We start from the raw sequence: 19,948 nt of genomic DNA, 5'->3' as shown, positions 1-19,948 counted from the left end.
TGCTTTTTGGCCATTTGTTTATCTTCTTGGGAGAAATGTGTATTCAAGTCCTTTGCCCATTTATTTAGATAGACTTATTTTTTTTATTTTTAACTTGTAGGAGTTCTTTTTTATATTCTGTATATTAATTCCTTTTTTTTTAAGATTTTATTTTTAAGTAATCTCCATGCCCAACGTGGGGCTCGAACTCACAACCCTAAGATCAAGAGCCACATGCTCTACAAGCTGAGCCAGCCAGGCACCCCTGGATATTAATTCCTGATCAGATATATGATTTGTAAACATTTTCTCCCATTCTGTAGGTTGTCTTCTTACTTTTTTTATAATGTTCTTTAACGCATAAAAGTTTTTATCTATTTTTTTCTTTCATTGCCTGTGCTTTTGTTGTCATACATAAGAAATCATTGCCAAATTCAATGTCATGGAGAGTGTCTACAGCATTTTCTTCTAAGAGTTTTATAGTTGTAGCTCTTACATCTATGTCTTTGATCCATTTTGTGTTAGTTTTCATATATAGTATAAGGTAAGGATCCATATTCATTTTCTTGCACGTGACTTTCTGGGGTTTTTGTTGTTGCTGCTATTGTTTATTAATATTTCTGTGGGGGAACAAGAACTTGGAGTTTCCAGGTAGCCATTTTGCTGACATCCTTCTGGACTCTGGTTTCTGATAAGAAATCATCTATCAAATTATTTTTCCCCTGTGGGTAAGGTGTTGCTTCTGTCTGGCTGATTTCTTTTCCTTTGCCTTTAGTTTTCAAGAATTTGACCATAGCATGTCTTAGTGTGGATTTGTTTGGTTATCCTGTTTGGAATTCATTCAGCCTCTTGAATTTAAAGGTGTATGTTTTTTGCTATATTTGGAAAGTTTTTAGCCATCATTTCTTTGAGTCCTTTTTCAACCCTGCCCTCTTTCCCCCTCTCCTACAGAACTCCAATGACATGAATGAGGGATCTATTATTTTTGTACCACAGGTCCCTGAGGCTCTGTTTTTTTTTAATCTATTTCCTCTTTGTTGTTCAAATTTAGTAATTTCTATTATTCTATCTTCCAGTTCCCTGATTCCTTCCTCAGTTCCCTCCATTCTGCTACTTCATTTCTACATTTTTTATTATATTTTTCAGTTTTTAAATTTCATTTGTTTCTTTATGTCTTCTATTTCTTTGCTGACATTTTCTCATATTTTTGCATATGTTTCAAGTGTGTTTTAAAATTATTCATTGAAGCATTTTTAGGATAGCTGCTTTAAAATCTTCATCAGATAATTCTAACATTTCTATCATCTTGTTGTTGGCTTCTACTGTCTTTTTTCATTCAGTTTGTTATCTTCCTGGTTTTTGGTATGAGAAATGAATTTCATTTGAAATCTGAACATTTTGTGTATTATGTTATGAGTCTCTGGATCTTACATAAACCTTCTCTTTTAGTTGTGACACTGCTCACTCAGAGGAAGCTGGGGTGCTGGCTTCTTTCTGTCCAGGACCCCTACTCAGTCTTGATTGACACATTAGAGTGGGGCTTCTCATTACTGCTGGGCCATGGTTAGAATTCTAATCTTCCTGCAGGCTTCTACTAATACCTACGAGGCTGGGAAGGCTAGGAGTTATTTCATTACTTAAGCACACTATTTGGTCTCTGCTGACATAATGAAGTAGGAGGTATTCTCATTATTATTGGATAGTGAACAAACTCTTTTGACTCTCCACAAGGACTTCTCTGACATCACTCCAGCAGGAAGGGGGACACTCTGTTACTGCTGGGTGGGGGTAGCAATCCAGGCTCCACTGACAATGGAAAAAGGGGGGTGTTCATTACTGCCTGGCAAGGATGAGTGCCTCAGTTCCCACTTGGCCTTCTCTGACACCACCACTGGAGGGATATTGGAATGCTCTGCTACAGCCTAACAAAGTAGAAGTCTTAGCTCCCTACTTTGCCTTTGCTGGCATAGGTGGGGGTGGGGTCACAGTTTTTTCTGCAGTATTTGGCTAGAGCAGAGTGGTTATTATCTCAGTGTTTTCTACCTTGCTAGCCTGTCTCTTTCCTGATCACTTAAAGAGCAGGCTCTTCTCGGGACCTTTTTGTTTGTGCCTTTCATGTTTCCAGGGTGCTGGCTTCTTCAGCTCTGTGATACATGAGCAAAAAATTAAAAACCCAGAGAACTCACCAGCATGTCATTCCTTGGGTCTGAGTTCTCATGCTGGTTTGCTTTCTTCTTTTTCTTTCAAAGTCTTCTTATGTTGGTTTTATATATAATGTCCAGGGTTTTTAGTTTTATTTAGTGGGAGGAATAAGGAAAGGTACCACTATTTGATCTTTCTGGAAAAAGAAGTCCCCCTCCTTAATTTATAAATATGTATCAGATCATGTTTCTGGCCTCCTTACAAGTCTTAATGGCTGTTCACTACACTCCAAGCTAGTTACCCCATAGACTTATAAGATCCTGTGTTCTCCAACTCCATCCTATTTCTCTAGCGTCTTTTATGCCTTTGCCCATTCACTATGTTTCAGCCATACTGATTTCCTTTCTGTTTCTCAACCACCTCAAATTCTTTACTGCCACAGGGACTTCACACATGATTTTACTTCTCCTTTGAATGAGCTATTTCTGGTCTTTGCCTGCTTGTATTCTTCTTTTTTTTCCAAAATAAAGATTTTATTTATTTATTTATTTATTTATTTATTTATTTATTTGAGAGAGGGCAAGAGCTCGAGTGGGCGGAGTGAGAAGGAGAGAACCTCCAGCAGACTCTGTGCTCAGTGCAGAGCCCCATGTAGGGCTCGATCTCATGACTCTGAGATATTGACCTGAGCCGAAATCAAGAGTCAGATGCTCAACCTACTGAGCCACCCACGCGCCCCAGCTTATATTCTTCTATCTCAAGATCGTGTCTAAAAGTCACCTAGTCAGAGAAGTCTTCTCTGATCACCTTAAGGAATTTCCTCTCTCCCCCACCCCAACAATTCTCTATCAATACACCTTGTACATTTCATATCAGTACTTTTGATTATTTGCATTTATGCATTTATATATATTTACATATTTTGTTTGTTTACTAGTATAGTGTACATTTCCCACTATGTTGTAACTCTATAGAGTCAGGAGCCATATCCATTATATTCACTAGTTTATCCATGGGGCTTAGCCCATTATACAATATACAATAGTATATTACATTGCCATCTTATAATCTAGAAAGATGTTTCTTTATTTATTCATTTGGTATACATTCATATTTCCATATTGTGGAATATACCCAAAATACTTTTGTATGTCTCTGTCATTTAGCTAGCTACATTATATAAAAAAATATCTATTGGTATGCTTTGGTTTATAGGATTTGAAGACAGCAATCATGTTTTACTCATTTTTGTAATACTGCTTAGCACAGGGTACATATAAGGAGTAGATACTCTTTTTGAAAAATCAATAAATGATAGCGTGCATTGTGCTACAAAGTATTTGAAACAGTGCTGAAGAAAAACTAAAGAAACCAAAATATTTTTACTCCTTAGATCACCTAGATCACCAAAATTACCAAATTTCCTTTCAAAATGAAGAAAATGTCAAAAATAGTGACAAACTTACATGACTTTCTCTCTTTCTGGATACAGTTCCTGGTCAGTGAAAATAAGTGATTTGTTCCACTTGGTATGAGCATGCTTAATATGCCAATTTTCCTAGAAGTAAACAAAACCCATTTCAGAAAAAAAGACAAAATCTATGGAGAAAGAAAGCAATCTTCCTTTCCTACTCCCCATCTTTGTCTGTAGTCTGTCAGTTATTAACCAAGGATTAAACAATTTGTCTTCTACCTTAAACACTTTTTACATTTAAAAAATATGATCTATAGGGATGTACCAGTTAACCTACAAAGAGGACTTCTGAACTTATCCAGCACCAATTTTGCCAGTTCACATTTGCCACTAGCAAGTAAGACTGCCAAATGTTCAGAGAAAAATGAACCTAACATATAAAGGAATTCCCTAAAATCTAGGTGTTTTGTAAAAAAAAAAATAATGTCAAAGCTCAGAAGAAAGGATTTAGAGATCAGGGTTTTGTTTCTATCCTGTAACATTAATACAGAGTTTTATTAACTATGGGGTTAACTTAGGGAGCCCAAATAATTAGGGAAATGCAATCTCTTCCAATTTGAAATTGGGGTGCTGCTGCTGCTGCTGCTGCTTTACTAGGCCAGGGCTGAACTGGCCTAGTTTATTCAGGCAGACGTTCAGCAGAGTGAGTATTTATGGACTTCCTAGATCAGATCTGTGCCAAGTGGTCAAGTAGTACCTAAGCAGCAGCATGGTGGCAGCTGCTAGGATGGCTTATCACACTTCTATAGATGTAGTTGAAAACAACCCCAAATGGATTTAGATAATTTATTATTTACACAGACAGCAATGCAAGATCAGCATGGTCTCAACTCCACATGCCGCTAGTCCCAGGATGATACCAAACCGGACAGGTCAAATGATAGATGATACCAATGGTGGGCTGCTCTGTCATCAAGGAGCAAACTCTAAACTACAGCTGAACAGTTCTTTAGTCTGAAGCTGTACCTGAAGCTGAGGCCTCACTGGAACTAGGGTGGCAAATGAGAAATGGACTTGGGATAGCTCCTCACAAGACTGTGTTGCCATGTTCCAGGGAAGATCATGGGCATTCTGCCAAGACATCTGTTATATTGAGGTTGAGTCTTGTCTACATGGCCTATGTAGAGATGTGCAAAATCACCAGAATGCCATGGCAAAACTGTTCTACAATCTCATGAGAGAAGGATTTCAAAGCTAGCCTAGTTTAAAAGGTGCTGTCATTCTGTAAGTGGCAAAAATATAATCACATAAGAGTAGGGATCATCATTAGTGTCCAGAATTTCATCAGAAAGAGTAATGCAAGTGATGGTGGCAAATTGGAGAAACATAACCATTCATTGTAGAGCCATCTGAATAAGATACACACATAGGTGGGCTAGGAGGAAGAAGAAAAATTGACTCATGAAAAAGTTAATGCCCTATATATCAAGCCCCACCATTCTGACATCCAGTTCTTTCACAGATCTTAATAAGGCCATTAAGGATATCCAAACTCACAAAACCAGCAGATTCTTCTCAGTTCTTATTGGGACATCATTTTTGTGCTTCCCACAGTTTTCCATGCCTTTCTACTTGAAATTCTTTTTTCACTGGCCTATCATATCACTGCATTCTCTTGCTTCTTCTCATAATTCACTGATTTTCTCTTTTTCTTCTGTGGGCCTCCTTCATGGGCATCTCATACTCTCCCTATCTCATTTACGTTGTTTTAGCAGTGACTTTCAAATCTTTCTCTTCAGTTCAAACTGAGTTTCACAATTGTATATGTGAATGCAGAAACTGTCTACTGGAAATCCCTTCTTGGCTGTCCACAGGCCTCTCATGTTTAGAATGGCCAATAAAGAACTAATATTTCAGATTACTTCTGCCTCCCAAATCTGCTGCTTCTATTTTATTTTAGGTGGAGAAGAAACAATTTATTCAGTCACCCAAGCTAGAATCTTGGGAGTCATTTTTGATATTGCTCTTTTCCTAACCTCTTATTTCTAATCAATCACCAAGCCCTGAATATTTATTGAATCCAGCCCCTTCTCTCCATCTGCACCTCTACTATTCTATTTCTGTCCCAAGACATCTATTCACTAGTCTATTGCCACATCCTCCAAATTGAACCCCCCATATTGTTCCTCTCATATCTATGCTCTCCATGGCTTCCAGTCAATATAAAACATAAATATATAAATATGAGCAGTTCATTCCTGAAAATTCTTAGATGGTTCTATCTTTTTAAGTTATATTTTAGTTTGAGTTTTTCCCCCTGATCTGGTTATTGTCTACCCCTCCCACTCTATCTACTGTCCCCTCTTGCTTTGCTTTTCAAATTTAGCCTTCCAGGTACCTCTACATAGTGCTCTGTAACTTTGTGCACACTGTCCTGCCTATAAGGTCTTTCCTGCATTTGTTTGGCTGCCATACTTTAAGACCTACAAGAGTCATTACCTCTTCCAAATAGTCTTCCCCTCAGTAATTAGGTACTCCTCTGCACAGAGTACTGGACACATCTATCATTGCACTTATCACATTATCTTATTAAATTAACAGTGAATGTTTCTGCTCCCCCTACCAGTCTATGAGAATCTTGGGTTATCTTTGCATCCACAAAATCAAACTAATTTTTCTGATCAAAGCATACAACTTAGGCCAGCATATTGATAGTGTTCAAAAAATTTTTGTTGAATACTTTTATATGCTCTTAATTAATGGCTCCAAAGTGCACCAGAAACTTCCCTGATGGGCTAGGGCTTAATGTGTTTTAAAAAAACAAAAAAACAAAAAAACCTAGGTTTCCTAATCTAGGTGGGATCTGGGATTTTTATTAGACTATGATTAGTACAGCAGGGAAAACCTGGAAAGAGTCCTTAAAAAACCCTATTGGGATAACCTCAACTCAAGCCATTTTCTCTTTACCCAGAGATGATTGCTATGAATCTTGGTCTGCAAAGGACATGGTTTGATTTAATACAGTTTACCCTAGAGGCAGAACAGCAAAGAAAGAATTCTACTAATTTTACTGTAGTCTCTGGGTGCTTCTCCCTGATAATCTAAAGGGAGGTTTGGCCCAGAGCAGCATGCTTATGGCCCCATTTACGTTTAAAGGTCTCTTCCTACTTGATTCTCTGACTATTGGAGGCATGGATAGATTTGTTATCTGGTGGTTAGTCATATCAGAGGCTTTGGTTCTTTACTCATAGCTGTTAGTTGAATTGCACTGCAAAAAAAAAAAGAAAAGAAAACATTGCTCCAGAAATTTTGCTGAGCCTTTTTTGGAGCAAGTTTCATACACTGTTCTTGAGAATAACTTGTATTTTGTTTTATCACTACCAGTCTTATCAGAATTGCCTAGCTAATTTTTCTGATCAAGGTATACAACTTGTGCCAGCATAGAACACCTGCTTTTGAAATTACAGTTAAAGGTCTGGGGAAAACTAAGTGAAAAAAAAGAGGGCCCCTATCCTTTCCTGTAGTTTAGAACATGGACTACCCTCATACCTGTTCTGTGTTGTCACTTCTCACTCATTGTTCAAAAATGAAAGATAAGAGAAAAAAGTAATTTATGATAAAATATTACTCATTAAAAAAGAAATCTAAAAATTAAACAGACAGCTATAGCAAAAACACAATCTAAGCAAACTGGGAAAATCACCAGAAAGGGCTCTCCAAGACATTTTGTCTAAATGTTAAATAACTAAAAACATTAAAATATGTCTGGCATGGCAGTATGAGGTCTGACTCAGAGCTAGCTTCTTAGTAAAAAGAAATGGGAGGTGACGATTAAGGCCCCTATAAAATAACCCAGGTTAGAAAATGTGGAGGTTAGAGATATTCAGCTTATAGCTCCAGAAGAAACATTCACATTATTTACTCCTGTCTATGGCCCTAAAGAGACAAAGACTTGAAGATCTTTCCAGGGGAAGTCTTCCTCCCTATCTGACTCAAACCCTAAGAGTCAGAACCATTAATCACCTAGATTCCAGTCAGAGGACCTTTGTAAATTCTACATCTCAAGTACTTAGACTCATTACATATACTATAAAATTTTAACTGAAAATATTTTGGTTAAGAGATTTTAATTTTTTATTGAAATCTAGAGGGAGAAGAATAAAAAGGCAAAACTATAACAATTGGATTAAAAGATCATTTAAAATGATCTGTTTGGATATGGTTGCAAACAACTCACAAGTTTTAGGTCTCCAATTAACTTAATTAACTTAGTATTTACCCTCTGCCTGCTTCCAAAAAGAATCCAAGTTTGTTTCCAAAGAATCAGTTTGGCTTTTATATCTAGGCTGTTGAAGTATGTATGATTTATCATTTAGTGCATTATGTTTTGATGTATATTTTATGACAACATACCTTTTCCCCTAATCTTTGGGATTGTGTTGTGCATTAAGAGAAGGCAAAGTTAGGCTGCCACAGTTTGTATGTAATCACGTTATATTATACTTACAAACATGGGGCAAGACATTAACATTTTGAACAATAGGCAGAAGAATATAAAAGCTAGTTTATTTGGAAAGAAAAGTGCAGGAAAGATTTAGCTGAGTCATTTGGAGTTAAGAATAAAAGGGAGAAGGCAAAGATGATTTAATCCTTTTTCTTCTCTCTCTATTAAGGATATTTGAGTGAACAGCCAGTTATGCTCTGAACTAATTAAATGAAATAATGAATGCCTATTACATTGTCAAAATCAAAGGCAAATTTTTTATTTTTTTGTATGTTTTGTAGGGGAAACCTCAAAGAGGAGAACTTAGGTCAAATACCTAAGGCCTTGGTGAACTCTGTAAGATAGTACAAGTTCACACCAACATTTTGGCTCAGTCATTCTTAGCTCTTAGAATTATTTTAGTTATCTCAGGTGATTAGACTAAATAAATTCCTTACTGTAACATAAATAGGAGAATATGTACAACTTAGTTCTGATGTAGGGTCTTCCTTAAAATCCTCTCTCCCTGGGATCTTTTTCCTTCATCTTTTTTGGAACCAACCTTTTCATGAAATGTGTATCTTTTTAATTTTACTGTAGCCTGATCTTTGGCATTTGTTTTGATTGATATTTTATTCATTATGCAAACAATATCTCCCTCTAAACTTGCTTGCAATATATAGTCTGGTTGCTTGTCATGCAAGCCCAGTCAGAATATGCAGTTTGGTGTTTCAGCCAAATTTGGTCACTTCCTACATTCTCACAGTTGCTGGTCAAACACTTATGGTGACTGTCAGACTCCTTTGTAGTTAACTTTCTGATGAGACATACTAAGTTAACCTTCAATGGACCTTCCCCTTCCAAAGTACTGTTAATTTTACAATACAGATATAAATCTTACTATTCTTCAAAGCTCATATTCTGAAATCACCTTAACTTGGTATTACAATCATGCATCATGACCTCAAATTACTTACCCTCTTTAAGCCTTATTTGTTAGTTTTTTCAACATTTATTGAACAATGTGTAATAGGCTCTGGGAATAGGAAGTGAATGTGATAGCCAAGGTTTTCTCATCTGTAAAATGTGGCTAATGACAGAGCTGTTTTGAGGATAAAATGTATGTAACATACTTAGCATATTGCTCAATAAATGTTCATTGTTATTAGCAGTATTATTTTGATAAAGTTACTTTTAACATCTCCCTATGACTGTAACCTCTAATGATTCACAATGGATTTGCATTCACTCCCATTTCTGAACATAAAGCTACTCTATAAATTACTGATGCTAAAAATTATCTTTTCTAGAAAAAAAAACTGATGCAATGTTCTGAAACTCCATTGGAATGTAAGCACTCCAAAATGCCTTTCACACCTGATTATCTAAAAATAACTGTAAATAACAACCATGATCTGGATTGTGAATGAAAGGTGCTATACCGGTACCCTCTGAACCTAGACTTGTCTAAATAATCTAAATTTCTTCCCGTGTACTTTTAAGTTTGGATTAGAAAAATAAACAAGCGTACACACGGGCCATCTTAAGTTTTACTTGGTTTGTATCACTAGCCTGAAAACATCAAAATATTTTAACTACTGTGGTTTTAGTTCTTTTTAGGTGTGGTGGGGGATGGATGTCAACTTAAGTCAGTTGAGAAAAGTGGCGGTTCTGCAGCTCATGCGATAGAACTACAGAAAATGGGTCACTGCAGGAACTGGCAAAACCAATTGACATTGGGGCACCTGGGTGGCTCAGTCATTAAGCGTCTGCCTTCGGCTCAGGTCATGATCCCGGGGTCCTGGGATCGAGCCCCGCATCGGGCTCCCCGCTTAGCGGGAAGCCTGCTTCTCCCTCTGCCTCTCCCCCTGCTTGTGATCCCTCTCTCGCTGTGTCTCTGTCAAATAAATAGATAAAATCTTAAAAAAAAAAAAAAAAACCAATTGACATTATTGAAATGGTTACAGAAATAAAAAGAGTTTCTCTTTTACTCAACGGGGCTATTTAAGAATGACAAAGAGAAAACATCTTTAATGGTGGTAGAGAGTTTGCATCTATACTTTCTAGGATTATTTGTCATTTAAAGTGAAGCCTCATTAGGCAAACTGTCTTTTACTAAGGGTTGCATAGTAGCCTTTGTAAGATTTCTGAAGAACCTGAGTTTTGAAGAATCATGTTTACAATTTATCACTCATTTTAAATCCCAGTGTTACCCCTCAGTTCTTATATAAGATTATCTGAAAACAAAAGGACATCCCCTAAAATAGGTACTGGACACTCTCGGCTTTGAAGGAGTTGGCCGAAAACCCGACACTGAGCCCTTCAAAAGGCACGTGGGGCCGAACCTGTCTCGGTATCACCACGACCAGCCCTTGCAGGTTCCAGGCTCCACGCCTGACTTCCCAGGCCCGGGGCACCACCAGGGGCGGTCCGACAGCACGGGCCCTCCTGCCTCGTCATCGCTGCGTTTCTGGCTGGCGGAGCCGGTTCTCGTCCGCGGCATTCCACGCCCCCGTCTCCGCAGGCGTGCACGGGGCTCGGGAATCACCTCGGAAGCCCACTCAGCCGCAGGGAGGGCGTGAGCGAGGAAAGCCCGGGCTCTCGCTGTAACCCCCGCGCTCGGCGGTGTCCCCCTCCCCTTGACGGCGGGGCCATAGGTACCTCCTCAGCCGCCTGAGCATTCAGCGTTCAACTGGTGGGCGGCCCGTCCCGCAGCCGCCACGTCCGCTCAGAGGCCCCACCGAGCCGCCGGCAACTGACTGACTGACCCTGGGGCAGGGACTCGCGCCGACACCGCTGCGCACGCGCTCCTAGCGCGCCTCTATCCCGGGGCGGCTCGCCGGGCGGGAACGCGAATCTGTGAGCCACTCGCACCTGCCTGACTGACAGGCAGACCCCGGGCTCGGGCCTCGTGCCGGAGCGCGCACGCGCCTCGCGCGCCTGCCGTCGGCCCCGGGGGCGGAACCGCGCGGCGGCGAGCGGGCGGGGGGCTTGTGGCGCGCGCGCCCCGCACCCGAGGGCTGCGGAGAGATATTTTGGGTGGCAGGAGGCCCCTCGTCATTTCCGCCGGGCAGCTTGTGGTGCCCCGAGCTTCACTCCCGCGCGCGAGGCGAGCGGGCAAGTTGGTTGCGGGCTTGCGGCGGCGGCTTCTTTTCTCAGCTCCTCGACCCTCGGCAGTGCAAGCCGTGAACTGAAGCCCTGGAGGGACGGAGACCGGAGCGGAGCGGCGGAGCAACAGCTGCAGTAGCAGCCTCTGCGGAGAGCGTGCAGAGAGTCCGCACAGAGCCGCGACCCCAGAGCGTTTCTCTCCCCGTCGCCGCTCCCGCCGCTGCTGTTCGCCGTTTGCTAAGAGACATTGCAGCCGCGAGACCCGACACACAAAAGCCGTCTTCTCGCCACCCGCCCAGCGAGGCAGCGGCCAGCAAGGGACCCCACCTGAGGGCGGCTCGGGCTACCGAGTTCGTTTTGTTTCTGATCTCCGCGCCCCGCGCGGTAGCGACCCCGTGTCCATGGCTCTGATCATGGAACCCGTGAGCAAATGGTCTCCGAGTCAAGTAGTGGACTGGATGAAAGGTAATGCCCGCTGTGCAGAGGGTGAGGCGGTCCTGGGGCGCCGGGGTACTGGCGCGCAAGAGGGAAGGGGCGCCTACTGCGGCCGAGCCCGCCATCGGGGCTTCCACTGGCTGATCGTGGTGCGCTGCGGGGGAGGCGGAGGTCCTCCGGGGCAGGCTGGGGCTCGGGATCCCGATCTCCTATTGTCTTCAGTGGTGGCTCCCTAGTTAGAGAGGGGCGCGGAGAGCGCGGGTGTTGCCGGCGCTACCGGATAGGGTTAGAAGGCGGGCCGCAGAATCCCAGTACCTCTCGCCTCCTCCCCGCTCCTCACGGCGCCCCTAGGCCGGGAGGACGTGGCGACCCTTGTCTCTCCCCTCAGGGAGGAGCCCCCAGGGACCTGCTCCTTTGCTCGTTCCTTCCCGGGCCCCTTTGTTCCTGGGAAACCTAACGCCCCCTCGGTGGCCGCCCCTGCCAGGTGCCTTTTCCAGCGCCAACTCTCCCTACAACTTTTAAGCCCATATAATGGGGTCAGGACGCGGCTGCCCGGGTTTGAATCGGGCGAACTCCCCCAGTTTGGGCTGAGGATGCTCGGGGGATGCGCTACTTTGGGGGAGAGGAAAACATGCTTCCCCTGGGACAGCAGCCGCGCTGGTATCTGCGGGCTCCCTCCTGCGCAAACCCCTGTCACCCCCCCCCCGCCCCCCACGTCCTTTGCCTCTTCCTCTTCTCGCTGGTCGAGGCTTTGGATCTCATGGTTTTTTATTGGGGGCTCGACGCCAGGTGTAAGGTGATGCGCATTCAAGTGCCCCCTCATTTCTTCCATCTTGAAGGCTCGCCCCTTTTTTTCCCTGGCAATTTCTAATAACCACAGTTGTAGACACTCGCCCTCCTAGTCTCAAACGTGGGCTTTTTCTTTAGTCCCTGGGCTTTCCTGCCTCACTATCTCCCTCTGTTGTCTGAGTTAAGGGGCTTGTAGAGGATTCCCCCCACCCCATGACCACTGCCTTCCCCATCACCAAGATTCCTAAGATTTGGGGAATGCCAACAGGGATGGATGGGATGAAATAAAGGATTCCTGGCCACACTTGGGAGATGTTAGAGCTTTGCTTGTGGTTATTCCTAGGCACAAACTCTAGGTAGATTAGTCAGGAGCCAAAGGCTTATCATTTGTGAAAATGCGTGTTGCGGAGATGAGGGAGCCCCTTTTGGGGGCTTGCTTAGCAGGCAGACTTTCTAAGCTCCAGGTACTTTAGAACGAAAGGTGGGGTGATTGGAAGTGATTAAGAGCGACAGAGAGAAACTCAATTTTGTTTCCTCCTTTTCTGAACCTTTTCGGCCTCTTGCTTATTCTTACGGATTTTTCTTTATACATTTGCTTTCCTTTTATTCCCTTACTGGCCCCTTTATTTCTCATTTAATTAGTTTTTTTCTTTTCTAATATGTGAAAAGTGCTTCGTAACTGCAAATCACAGTACACATGAGAGTGTATTGAATTAAGTAGAATTAATTATCAACTGCTCCCCTGTGTGTGGTGCGTTGTGCTAAGGTGCCATGGGTGCCATGACTAAGACAAAGTCCTGCAGTGGCTCATCTTTTCTGTTTCTTCTCTTCATATTGGCTATTGAAATTACGCTTTCCTAGATTCCCACTAACCCGCACCCCCCTTTGGATTGTCAGAAACAAACATCTGTCTTCTCTGTTTCTCAGTCATGGAAGAAAGAGCCAGGCGGTGCGCAAGAAGCAAGAATGCTTAATTAAAAAACCCTTTCTTTGAATTTGCGTAAAAGGTTACTTTGGTTTGAGTCTGTTACTGAAATACTCAACAGAAAGCTTTCTTGGCTCCATGGGAGTCTGATTACCTTCACAAATTCCCATGATGCTTGTAGTGAGTGATGCATACTCCATCTTCTTCACCTCCACCCTCCCAGTATAATCTTGCAGTTTCTTCTTTCTCTACAGTTTAGGTCTACTGAAGCAAGTAGAACATATGACACATATATTCTGACACACATTATTAGATTTCCAGTATAGCAGTCCTTTAAAAATCTTTCCAGCCCTTTAAAAATCTCTCCAGCCTAAAATGCAGCATCTTTGAAGTTGAGCTAACATTGTTAGCTGTGATTTTAAATGATTGTTACGTGTAAGTTGAATAACTTATTTTCATACTTGTTGGTGATTCATGTTAGAGCTATTTGAAAAGATCAAGCAAGTAGCCAAGATAGAATTTGTATATTTTTGTACACATTAGAAGAGAAAAACTGATGTCATTATCTGGATATTTCAAATCCCAAACTGCTTACTGCTGAAATTTCTATAATCTTCATATAAATTTAATTTAAGATAGTAACAGAAAACAAGATTTTAAAGAACAGTTGGACGAAATGAACATTTCCTCAACTTGTAATTATACTGTTACCTTAATTAATTTTTCCTCCCTACTCCTTTCCCCAAATAAACTTTACAAGTAAACACATTAAAAAAAAAAAAACTTCTCACCCTTTCATCAGATGCAGTAATGTTTAAAAGTCAACTAATTGAGGCTGTAGCTTTGGAATGGCCAAACTTCCTTTGGTGTTGTATAATGTATAGTGTTATAAAGGCAGTAACAAAGAATGAACAAGACTTTTGAACAACTGCAACATTGTGGGAGTTCTTCAAAGCATGCTCCTAATGTGACAGTTTCATCATCCTTAACATTTAAAGTATATAGCATATGCTTTCAGCTAGTCACAATCATAAATAGTTATAACTCTGTTTAGTAAGGTACATGCTTTATGCTCTTTCTAGGGTGTTTTTCTCTTCACTAAACAGAAAAGGAGACATTAAGCATATAAAAATAGCATGGCCATATATTTGTGCTTCCAGACAATTTATATAAGTGGTATAGAAATTCAGCAGAGAAGGAGATGAAGGAAAAAAAAGGGCTGATGAGATTATTAAGCTTTGTTAACATATATTCAAAATTGTTTATGAAGGACCATTTATACATTGCAATTCATTTTGATCTTTTTTACTAAAATGTATTTGAGGGAGGCAAATTTAAATTTATGTATTAATTATTAGTAAAGATATAAGGAAACACTTGCATTTTTTTCTCACCACCAACACCACTACTTGTAAAATCCAATACTCAATGAATTTTCTTCTAACAATAAAAAATTGATGTGACACAGTGTCAATGTTAGTTCCAGTAAATATATGGACTCCTCATGAGTCAGTAAAATAAGCAGTTACATTCCAGATATCTTGATAGTACTTCAGGCTATTTGGAAATAATAGAACTTCAAAATTAATTTTATAAAAATATTTTTTGAGAAAATCAAATACACATCATTTAGCATTTGAAACAGCCTTTTTTTTCAGTAGGAAATTGCATTCAATTTGCAGGTGCTGTAGGGAAGTTTTGACAAAATTATAAAATGTAAACCTTTTTAGAGTAAAAGCAAAGCCTTTATTAGAGAAAGCTGTAGGTAGAAAAGTAGGCCAATAACGGTTTCTGATTTTTGCTCAGTGTATTACTCTAAAATACATCATATCTCAGCTCTTACCTATTCACTTGCAGGGCCTATAGAAATACTCCATAATCTACAGTTGTTTGAGTTTACTTTTTTGCCCACTGAAATATAGCAAAAATGTCTGAACACTTCAGGCCCCTATTATTAATTTCAGTATTAATTTTCCTTGTCCGTGTCACACCCAATAATTCCAGTTTTCTTCTCACAGTTTTTCCAACTTTGAAACTCCTCCAAAATATCCATATGACTAAAATAAAGTTATTTTCTGTGGCTAACTCCCTTCATGACATTTTTTCCAGTGATCTTTAATCCCTTCCCTGATGAAATAAAATGAATTATTGTTTTCAGAGTCACCAACAGGCCCTGCTTTGCTGGTCTTCTCTTATGGTCTCTGTGACTTAGCTCTTTCTACTCATAGTATGAGTCCTAATATCTAAATTTTTAAGATAGTCTTTTCTCAAACCATCCAACAATTAACTGCACTGCTCTTTTCTGTTTACTATAAACCATTTTCTTTGAAAACCATTCACTGACTTCTACTTTCTGTCCTGATGACTCAGCCATCTTGAGGATAGAAAATGAAATATATTATTTTAGGTACAAAAAACAAAGATAAAGCCATCACTTTGCATACAACCCTACAAAAGAGGAAAATGCAGTGATGAAATAAGGTCTATTTATTATAAGAGTTAAATGCTACAGAGGAGAATGTATCTGATAAGATACAGAAATTTTGACAGGCACAGTGCTCTCTAATAGTTTTACCCCCTTCATAGGACCTAGAGCTGAGGTTGAAATTTATTTTATTAAGATGAAGGAAAATGTCAAATTTTTGAGTTAAACTGTCTTAGAGAGAGAGGAAAAATTTTCTGGCAGAAACTTGAGAAGTATGCATTGTAAAAAATATGTTAAACTTACATGATCAAACTAGTCCTATCATTTTTGAAAAATTAGTTGCTTTCCTCAATTGCAGTATGACTAGATAGTCACCAACAATCACCTACTCTCGATTTGACATTTTTTGAAACTCAATACTTGTCATTTCACACAAAGAAGAAATTTACCTTTTCTGTATGTAGAGTTTACAGGAAAATATCATTTTATTTATACTGTCATTAACATTTACTCCTTAAGGTAACACTCATGATTTAGTACAGATTAGGAAAAAAGAGTCTATTTATGTAGATACATTCTGGTGCTTAGAGATTGTTTACTCCATACTTCTACATGGAAGGGGCTTTAATGGATTGTTTTAAATAAATTATTCTCTGCTTTGGGGAAATTAGTCTCTGTAAGGGATGGCAGTGACGTTGAGAAACCTAAGCCAAAACAGACAGGTGCCAACTAGAACATTTGCTAAATTTAAAAAATGTTTGCATTATGTGTACAAGCACCAGTGGAAAGACAAGATGATGCTTTTAATCAGTCAGGAAGGAATCCATGGAGAAGGTGGGGTTTTAGCAACTTTTTCTGCGATTTATTTAACTAAGGCATATTCTGAGATGGATGTAGTCTAAATGTAAAGGCACAGCAAGAGACTTTGGAGTTGAGATGGGGTGATTAACCAGAACGGTTGTGTCTAGGTTTGTCTGGTTGAAGGAGAGAGGTGGGCAGTAGAGGGAAAATGAAGGAGGAGCCATGAGTAGGTGGCACAAAAGTACAAGAACAAATCTGCATTTCACAAAGACAATAAAACTCTCATCATGTCCTAAGTTTAAATAAATACCACATTATAAAACTTTGGCTGCCAAAAATAAGCCCACAAAGAATGTGTATTGAATTAGTACAGCTGTTTCAAATCTGTTTCTCAGGAATAATTTGGAAATAATGTTAAAGTGAGTTATTTTGAAGATTAATTACATCATTAACATTATGTTTTTGGATATTTAGAATTTTACTCATCCAAATTCTTATATGAAGAATGAAGATAGGCTCTTAAATATTGCTATTGTTCTTAAAACAATGATAAATTATCATTTTTCATGTATAACAGAGTGGGACTTAAATTTGTTCTTAATGACTTTTAGCTCTCTCTGTGACTTCCCTACAGCACCTCAACACATAAGGTTTATTGTGAAAGATGAAGGATTAGTTTCTATAAAGAGTACTAGAAGGATGGATCATCTGTACTTTAAGAGAGGGAAGGGAGAGTAAGTAATTTGAAAAAAAATGTAGCCTAAGCTTTTTATTTTTTAAGATTTTGTCATAGTTTAGTGTCTGGCTAAAGAAAAGCAAATGTAATCTTCACTACAGGATCATTGTGTTGAATAACATTCAGTGAGTGAATTCACAGTTTTCATGCATAGCATGGGCTTGTGTTCCCCAAAATGGAACATTTCTGTGGTTGTGGGAGCTAAATGATCAAAAGAAGACAAAGAGTTGATTTTTGCTAAGTATTGTAAAACATTGTTTTTGCATTAAAACAAACCTGGATATTAAATTCATGGTGTAGAAAGCAAAATTGGCATGATTTTAAAGATGAGACCAGAGGCTTAACAGGAATTTTAGGCTTGCAGCAAGCTGTTTCAAGCTGCGTTTCCTAGACCTTCCAGGGTTATGAGTAAACTTCGTTCAGCAATTATGGATACATCAGTGGAATAATTTGAGAAGTGCTGGTTTGGGTTTAGAAAATGTAAAATCAATGTACTTTACTTCCTCTTTTTCTTCTATTGCAAAGGACAAAATATTATCTTTTCAGTCAAGGTCATGATAATTTTAGCATCTTTCTTTTTGTTTATTTTTTGGGTGTTTTTTTTTTTGGATCCATAAACCTATAATCAGGATAAATTTCTTAGGAATGTTTCTCATCTGATCCTATCCTCTCACTTCTCACCCCCATCAGCTTAAAAAATTTAGTGGCTTCTCATTGTTTTTAGGATGAAGATAAAAGTTCTTAATATGGCTTTTAAGACCATTGAAGGTTTGGCTATTGCCTTTGAAATAACCCTTATTCCTAGCTCCAGTTACACTGGCCTTTCAATCTTGTTTGCATACCACTGGGCCTCTGCACTTAATACAGTTTCTCTTGCTTTTTTCTTCACCCAGTTAAGTCCTACTCATCCATCATATCTCAAGCCTCCCCTTCTATGCCTCAGAAAAGCCTTCTCCATTCCCCAGGTCACATCAAATCCTCAGTTGTGTGCTCTCCAGGTACCATTTGTATCTTCGTTCCATATGCCAGTTTTATCTTTACATTAATTTCTATGGTTATTTGTTGAGGTCAGGGACCTCATCTTATTTGCATAACAAGGCATAAGAAAGTATCTGGTGAAAAGTAAGCACTCAGGAAATATTTGTTGAAGGAAGGAATACATAAATATCACAAATTACTGGTCTGTCAGCAAATCTGCTTTCCTAAATGAAAATGCATGTAAAGTCCCTTATAATGCCCTAATGGATACTTCAATGCCAAGTTGTATATTGTGTGCCAGAATACAGTAGAAGTAGGGTTGCTTTAATTCATAGTTGTATCGCTCTAGTCAATTCAATGACCTAAATCATGGTTTAGATTCATTTCATTAAGAAATGTGAATAATTTCAATGTATCTACAACACTTCTGTGTTTAAGCTATAAATATTATTTGCTGATATCACATTATTAACAGGCCAACACAATAGGCAAACATTACTTAAAAATTAAAACATACCTCTTAAGAATTTATTTTTTTTTCATACAAATTTTCTAATTGTTTCTTCATTTCAGTGTTTTTAAAAGAACTCTGTGTATTTTGGAATGCATGGTAGAGTGAAATTGATAAAATGTCTTAAATTTCTCCTCTTCTAGGGATACCTGGGTGACTCAGTTGGTTAAGCATTTGTCTTCGGCTCAGGTCATGATCCCAGGGTCCTGGGATAGAGTCCCTCATTGGGCTTCTTGTTCAGTGGGGAGCCTGCTTCTCCCTCTGCCTGCTCTGCCTGCTGGTCTCCCTGCTTGTGCTCTCTCTCTCTTTCTCTGACAAATAAATGTAAAAAAAAATTTTTTTAAAGTCTCTCCTCTGGGGCGCCTGAGTGGCTCAGTCGTTAAGTGCCTGCCTTCGGCTTAGGTCATGATCCCAGGGTTCTGGGATTGAGCCCCACATCGGGCTCCCTGCTCCGCGGGAGGCCTGCTTCTCCCTCTCCCCACTTCTTGTGTTCCCTCTCTCACTGTCTCTCTGTCAAATAAATAAATAAAATCCTAAAAAAAAATTAAAATTAAAATTAAAAAATAAAAATAAAAAGTTTCTCCTCTTATAAAAGAAAAAAAACCATGTAAGAAATTAAAATGCATTTTTCTGTTGTGAAAAGAAAATATCCTTTGTTAACTTGGATGATAAAATGGAAAAATAGCTTTTTAATTTAATAATAACCATTATCTTTATTATACTTAATGTTGAATTTATATTTTTATTAATAGGAATAAAACTAAGATATATCAGCATTTCTTATATAATTTTCATCCCTCCTGATGTTGAAAAATGAATTTTAATTTTTTAAAGTGAATATAAATTTGGGCTAATTTTTGAAGGGCACTTGTTAAGAACCTATGTAGAAAGTTATTGTGAAGTATTACTTTTTAAATACATGTGCCTTATATGGGTTTTTTTGTTAATTACATGTTACTGGATAACCAAGTAGCAAGTAATAGATTTTTCTAATAAAGCAAGTCCCTCCCCACAAATTTACAACGGTTACAGTATAAATCAGAGTAAGCGAAATTTTTAATACTTTAACTTAGCTTTTTGCAGATCTGTTAACTTTTAATAAAACACCTTCAGACTTAATCTTTCTAGCTAGTACTATAAAACAGTGTGTTGCAATTGTGCCCTGATTTAAACTACAAATAACTATTCAATATGATAGAATTTTTTAGACTTTAAAGATGTA

The 19,948-nt window shown here is 39.2% G+C and overlaps 1 protein-coding gene and 1 long non-coding RNA gene across 9 annotated transcripts in view; one reads left to right on the top strand and one right to left on the bottom strand.

Moving 5' to 3' along the window:
- Nucleotides 1-10,812, bottom strand: part of LOC144380556 (uncharacterized) — a 945,783-nt gene extending 934,971 nt beyond the window's left edge. For all 4 annotated transcript variants that reach the window (XR_013444728.1, XR_013444726.1, XR_013444729.1 and 1 more), the window contains exons 1-2: nucleotides 10,680-10,812; nucleotides 3,588-3,679 (exon numbers count right to left, since the gene is read on the bottom strand). This is a non-coding gene — a long non-coding RNA (uncharacterized LOC144380556). The remainder of the gene's footprint in view (nucleotides 1-3,587; nucleotides 3,680-10,679) is intronic.
- CNKSR2 (connector enhancer of kinase suppressor of Ras 2) overlaps nucleotides 10,780-19,948 on the top strand; it is a 267,319-nt gene continuing 258,150 nt past the window's right edge. For all 5 annotated transcript variants that reach the window (XM_078064918.1, XM_078064917.1, XM_078064916.1 and 2 more), the window contains exon 1: nucleotides 10,780-11,591. In XM_078064918.1, coding sequence (XP_077921044.1) covers nucleotides 11,528-11,591 — 64 coding nt within the window. In that variant the 5' untranslated portion in view covers nucleotides 10,780-11,527. The remainder of the gene's footprint in view (nucleotides 11,592-19,948) is intronic.

This window comes from Halichoerus grypus, chromosome X (genome assembly GCF_964656455.1).
Source record: "Halichoerus grypus chromosome X, mHalGry1.hap1.1, whole genome shotgun sequence".
In the NCBI taxonomy this organism is placed as follows: domain Eukaryota; kingdom Metazoa; phylum Chordata; class Mammalia; order Carnivora; family Phocidae; genus Halichoerus; species Halichoerus grypus.
The sequence above is the reverse complement of the archived record's forward strand: the minus strand, read 5'-3'. Positions and strand labels throughout refer to the sequence as shown.